The 6,862-nt window shown below is 28.2% G+C and overlaps 1 protein-coding gene across 1 annotated transcript in view; it reads right to left on the reverse strand.

Moving 5' to 3' along the window:
• Positions 1 to 6,862, reverse strand: part of LOC105621236 (5'-3' exoribonuclease 2 homolog) — a 37,356-nt gene extending 30,494 nt beyond the window's left edge. Inside the window, exons 1-14 of the mRNA XM_012202706.1 lie at positions 6,788 to 6,862; positions 5,619 to 5,746; positions 5,427 to 5,538; positions 5,183 to 5,356; positions 4,734 to 4,896; positions 4,175 to 4,635; positions 3,521 to 3,727; positions 3,171 to 3,311; positions 2,896 to 3,056; positions 2,568 to 2,736; positions 2,408 to 2,497; positions 1,801 to 1,957; positions 905 to 1,133; positions 436 to 642 (exon numbers count right to left, since the gene is read on the reverse strand). Coding sequence (XP_012058096.1) covers positions 436 to 642; positions 905 to 1,133; positions 1,801 to 1,957; positions 2,408 to 2,497; positions 2,568 to 2,736; positions 2,896 to 3,056; positions 3,171 to 3,311; positions 3,521 to 3,727; positions 4,175 to 4,635; positions 4,734 to 4,896; positions 5,183 to 5,356; positions 5,427 to 5,538; positions 5,619 to 5,746; positions 6,788 to 6,862 — 2,474 coding nt within the window. The remainder of the gene's footprint in view (positions 1 to 435; positions 643 to 904; positions 1,134 to 1,800; positions 1,958 to 2,407; positions 2,498 to 2,567; positions 2,737 to 2,895; positions 3,057 to 3,170; positions 3,312 to 3,520; positions 3,728 to 4,174; positions 4,636 to 4,733; positions 4,897 to 5,182; positions 5,357 to 5,426; positions 5,539 to 5,618; positions 5,747 to 6,787) is intronic.

A 6,862-nucleotide genomic window follows, 5' to 3' on the forward strand; every position in this document is an offset into this window, starting at 1 on the left:
ATCATCCCCATCTATATCTTTCACATAATAAATATTAAAAATATCTTACAATTATCTATCAAGTTCGTATAACTTCGTATAATGTATATATACGAATTATATATATATATATATATATATATATATATATATTAAATATTATTTCATACGAAAATAATAAAATACTACGACAAAAGTCGTAAATTTATCTGAGATTTAAATTAAATATCTAATTTAAAATGTTCTTAAATTGTGTCATTATTAGATACTTTTATTTGTAATTTGTACAATTGCAAATCTCAATCTATTAACAGCAAATATTTTTATTGTAAATATTTTTTGTAACCTTCGGTGTTCGAAACAAAAAAAAGGGACACAAATTCTGAATAACAGCAAGAGACATATTTATCGATAAAATTACACAGTAAACGGCTGATCATAACAATTAATACTTACTCAAGCATTCTACGTCCTGCCTGTTCTAACGAAGCTGACTGTGTAGATCGAGTGAAACCGATTTGTGGTACCCACTGAGTCCCGTTTTTGTGATTCAAAGCGTCGAAATCTTGTGGCTTCAGGACGCGCGGCGGTTCTTTAGCTCCCTTTAGTTTGCGAGCGAGAAAAATGTAGCTGTTATTGTACTTGGGATCCTTAAACTTGATACTGCAAGCAGAGAGAAAGATACATTCTAGACTTTCTTCTATCTTTTATTGTCAACGAATAATATTAGATAATCAACGTTGGGATTTTGCAACTCTTAACGATAATCAAGGATGTTGGTATCATTAAGTTATCATTGTGCAGGCATTATATCATAAAAAAAATTGCACAATGATAATATAACGATTGACTTGTTAAGAGTTACAGAATCTCAGTGCAGATTATAGTTTGTTTTAAGGAGATTGCATAACGAATATATACAAACCAGTATACTTTGTTGTTCCTAACCGGTAAACCTCTCACAGGTGAAGGCAATGTACCACCGTCACTCACACAATCTTCCGATAGAAATACAGTACCTCGCATCCCGTCTATGCTTATCTCGACCTCCTTATCGAATCCTATACGATTCTTGTACAGACCTTTTACAAAATTGTAACCACTATTCTCTATTCCGACATACAGCCTGTCGTCACCGCGAACGTTTCTCATTTCTGAAAATGGAAAAACATAAAATAAATATAATATTTGATATGTGCATTTATATATATATGTATATATATTTTACAATTGTATTATTCCGCACGTTAACTTTAAAGTATTCGAATGTAAATACAAACTCTTTTTCTGAGAAAATTAAAGAAATTAGGCGGGAATTCATTGGAACGCATTCTTCGATATCCTCGATGAGCTGAAGTTGGCTGAAGTTATCGAGAAATCGCATATTGTGAAGAGGTTAGTGATACGATTTAAAATTGCGCTTTCTTATATCGATATATTCATAATCTGTTCTTATTTTAAGCAGTCTTAAGCTGCTAATATAATATTTTAAGACTATTTATTTACAACGTTTCTTAAATGTTTCTTAAAAACCGACTATAAATATACTGGCCTTAAAACCGTGAATTTAACTTTCGAAATTCGAATTTGTAGCCTACTTCAAGGGAGCACAAAATTTGAATTGAATTTAGTTTGTCACCAGCGAGATGTCATTAAAAATAAGTGGAAAACGCTATATTCAGTCAAGATAGATCTTCGCATCTAATATTCTTTATGAATTTGTACAATCTTCAAAAACTATGCGCCAATTATTTGTCGGCCGATATTCAAATATGGACAAATTTGCATAAAATAGATCTTTCAAAAAACGTTATTACTTACTTTCTGCTTCTGTTAAACTATCATAGTATGGCGCCAAAGCTTTGAATAATCTTTTTTCATCAACAAACGGAAGCAAAGCTACACCTTGCCAAGCAAATTTCTTTCCATTCAAGTCAATTTTAAAATCTTCTGGATAAAAATCAATGATCTGAGATTTCTGTGAATAAATAAGTTTTAGATAAAAATAATATCGAAGTAATTTATTATAAAAAATAATTTACTGAATTCTCATTTAATTATGTATATAATAATTATTCTTTAGCATTTTATTTTATTCATATTTAAACAAACCTATTCATATTATATTACTTCCCTCTTTTTTCTTTTTATTTATAAAAATTATTATATTTGCTTTCAATATTATTTGAAAAAAGTACTAAAAATACTAAGAAATCAGTAATTTTAATTAGACTTTATTGAGATAATGTATGTATCTCAATAACATCAAATTTATCGAAGAAGATAAATCTCTTTTATCTAAATTATTTCTTTATGATAAGCAAGCCTCCAACAATAATACTTTATCAAATTACTTTAATTCGATTATTTAAAATGATTAATATCATTTGTTATTTTCATTTTTCAAATCATGATAAAAAATACATACTGGATCTGTCATTAATTGCGCCCATGGTTTAGGTACATGTTTTCTACTAGCAGCAGGAAATACACCCATTAATTGTTCTAATGGACGAAACTGTAAAAAAAACATTAATTACACATTTGTAAGAAATGCTTGCATTTTACAAAGAATATGTAATACTTACTGGTACAGTACCCTTTTCAAATTCTGTAGAAAGACCGCCAATATTAATAAAATCGCTTGCAAATGGCGCATAATGATATGGGAAATACCATCGCCACGATGCACAACCTTGATAATAATATCGTAAAACCCAACATAAACCTCGTACATATTGTAAAGCAACATTATTTCTACAAGCAAACAAATAGAACCAACATTAATATGAGATATAGTTTTACAAAATAAATTCTATTTATAAAAAATAAAAACAGAAATAAAAAATATTTACAAAATTTAAAAACGTTTATAAAAATTATTCTAAAATCTATTCTATTTTTACTCTGTATTACCTAAATGCCAGATTATCAGGAGATACGTCGAATTTAGATTCATAGTATCGATCTTTAAAACCATCCTCCCAAAGTCGCACCTCATCGTGCGCCTGGTCATCATCCGAGTCATCATTCGAGACCTCATTAATTTTACGTTTCTGTCCTTTATTGCCCGAATTCTAGTAACAAAATAAAAAACTATAAGTTACAAATATTACATGTATATATATTAAAAAACTGCAAGTATTTAAGAATATGGAATATTCACTGTTAAAAAAAACGAAATAGAATACCTCAGGTCTTAGCATGCTTTCCAAGACATTATTAGCGTTCGTGTTATCGGCGGCATTCGTATTATAATTCCTACCCTGCACACGCATTTTATAAGCTTCATAACGTGCATTCTCTATAGGTTTTACCGTTTGTCCAAGAGGCTGTAAAAATTATAAATATATTTTAAAAATTGTATATCACATTTTATTCACAAAATTACAAGTTATTAAATCTTTTTTTAGCAACATTCAGTGAGCTACTAATTTTCAAAATTTTATTTAGAAACATTTCAATTAAATCAATTTCAATAAAATTAATATCAGTTTAGTTTTTTGTAAATATAGAATGCATAATAAAATGAAAATCTTACAGTGGGTGCAAATTGACCTGCAGGAATCCACGTTGGTTTAAAACTACTAATGATCTCGTTTCTCTTCTTTTTGTCTTTTTCACGTTGTTTAAAAGCCAATTCATTTTGTTGCCTCTTCTTAAAGATTTCATCTTCTGCATCTCCAAGCTCTGACATTATCAATTGTACACGATCTAAATTAACGTCACCGCTATCTGTTAAAAAACCCTGAAAATAATTTTAAAAAATACTTTCTATAAACAAATATTTGCTTTAGCAATAATTAATATTCAATAAACATTTTCATAAATTTATGGAATATTTAAAGGTAAATCAAATTGATAATTATAAATGTATATATAAATGTACACAGAGAGAGATACAATCTAGATCAAAGATATCTAAATCTTTTTTAATAAGAAATAATTAACAAAGAAATTTAGTATAAAAAATTAATATATATAATATAATATATATAATATAAAAATGAAATATGTACAAAATATACCTCGATTCTTTAAACAATATTTAACAATTATACTATTTGTGTAATTAACATATTGTAAATATAAAGTATATTACAAAAAGGTATATTTTTTTAATCAGAATTAATGAGGATATAATTTTCTAATTATTAATTTTTTATCATCTTGCTTTGTAAAAAATGTTACATACTCCGGTTTTGTATACTGCTCTTTTATATAAAGCAACAAGTCTGTCAATTGCGCCTTCTCTAATCTCCAGAGAAGGGAGGTGAGGCAAAAAATCATTTCCTACGAAGAAACACATAAATACCCAATCATCAACAGCTCGTTCAAAATCATATTTGAATGGTAGATTTGGCATATGCAATTCTCTTTCTAAATATTCTCTGAGAACATTCAATCGCACGAATATGAACTGGCATTCAGATCCATATGTGTTCTCCTCTGGCTTTTGGTTTGGTTCCGCGCCTGTACACTCACGCATTTCATGTCCTAACTGACCACATATATCGCATGGTTTTGGCTTATTCGGTTTAAATTCTTCACGAATAATAGTAAAATTGGGTTCGTGTGTAGCAAGCCCTAACATAATTAAATCAGCATCGGCTCCGCATAAAACATGTTGCGTATTAGGATCGTGATCGGGTTGCGCTATAACACATTGCGCAAAAACAACAAAAATTGGTATTTATAGTGAAACTCTATAACTCATATATATATAAAATAATACTATACACAAATATATTTACCTCTTTGTCGCCGTATAAAATCCATTATTTTATGTTCTCCTTCGCCGGGGACATTAGCATCGCTTAATATTACTTTAATATTCCTCCAGCCTGGATCATTATTCAAGCGATCATGAATGTAATAATGTAAACATGACGATAATCTTGCCATAAATGGTGTACCCTGAAATATGAAGCTTCCGATATATACAGCACGTAACTTTATAGTGATTGATATATTTTTCAAAATTAATAATAATTAATTATAAAAAATTCTATTTTATTTGTCAAAAAGTATAAATATGTTTCAGATCTTAAATACATTTTATTTCGTTAACTGGATATTAATAATAACAATACAAACAAAATTGATAATTTTGTTCTAAAATTGATAAGTATTTTTATACATATTTTATATTCTATTTATTATTATAAATTGTATTACAATATTATAATTTATAGTTACAAACCGGAGTAATACAGTTACTATCGAAATGCTCTTCCTTTGGTTTTTCGGGAGGCAAAGATGCTCCTTTGAGGGTCAATTCGGAGCGTATCCTCTCTATTTCATTAATCTTTTCTGTTGATTCTTTTGCTGCACGAAATCGTCGAGATCTTTGTTGATTCATTTTTGCTCTGGGTGCCTGTACAACAGCAGACATTATAATCTCATTAGTTTTCCTTTCTTTATATTTTATGTGCAAAAATACTTACAACTCCATCAATTGCCATGTAAAGTAATTTCCTTGGTCTAACAATGCGAAACAATCTGTCAATACACTCGAAAATAGCCTCCATCATCTCATCTTCATCCTTGGGAGCTGGCCTTATATTTACACAAATACAAGATCACATAAACAATTCATAATAGACAATAAACTATTTGTGACATCTTGTTATACTTACTTATCCTCAGGATGTGTACAAGGATGTATTATACCGTTCATATCAAGATACAAATTATCAAATTCTACCCCATTTGGATTTGGCTCTGCTGAATTCACAGGAATGCATACCCCATCTGCAGATACTGACTATAAATATAAAATATCAAAATTTTACTCTTATATATCATTAAATTTAGAATATTATTGAAATAATTTGTCAAATTTTGGCAGTAAAATTAATTCATCTTAAACATGAAATATTCATATGATTATTAATTGAAAAATGTTTTGCTTAAGATGATATTATCATGTATGTATTTTGTGTTGAGTAAAATATTTGCGAGAACATTTAATATTTTAATGAAATAATATTTTAACTAAACACTTTATATTTTAATGAAACTTAATTAAATATTGTGGCTCATATTTAGAATGCGCTTTTATTTTCTAAAATTCTATAATATGCTTAATGTATAGCACGCTAACATTGTTGTAAGAGCATTCTGAATATAGGCTATTGTATATTGATCATATTGAAAACATTTGTGGATCAAAGAATTTATTGAGCTTTTATTTATTCTAAATTATTAGAAATGACAAAAAATTAAATAATGTAATTCTAAAAACAAAGTACATTTACACAAATTATCTTTTAATTTAAAAAAAATTTTTTTAACAAAACAGTTCAAAATCTTTATAACCATTTGTTGTAACACAATCTTCAGCAACACAAAAATCTTCAACAAGAGAAAATCTAAAGATACATTCCGTTTCACATGACATAATACATCATTTATTTATCTTTGTTGTTCACCAAATGTTAAACAAGGATAAATGATGCACTATGTTTCATACAAGAAACAGAATGCCCTAATATTACATCAATTTGAAATTTTTAATATTTAAAATGTGAAAATAATTTAAATATACACAAAATTACTAAATATTAACTTTAATTTCCTAGATATTAAATCTGACAAATAAAAGCAAATAAAGGATTATAACCATTCTAGAAAGTTTCAGAAATTTATTGAGCTTAACTAAAATATAATTTAAAATTTGTGTAATCCATAAGTGCAGCGATTCGTCGCAAGGATTACATCTCAGAAAGCGAGATGTAAACATGGATAAAATGTAAATACAAATGACAAACATATAAAACGGAGGAAAACTTATCAGCAATCTAACCTTCTGTTCAATGCACTCCACAATTACGGAGGGATATTTGCGGCTTAGCCAACGAAAAAATGCTGGGACACCCAT

The sequence above is a fragment of the Atta cephalotes genome, assembly GCF_000143395.1.
Source record: "Atta cephalotes unplaced genomic scaffold scaffold00032, whole genome shotgun sequence".
Taxonomy (NCBI): Eukaryota; Metazoa; Arthropoda; class Insecta; order Hymenoptera; family Formicidae; genus Atta; species Atta cephalotes.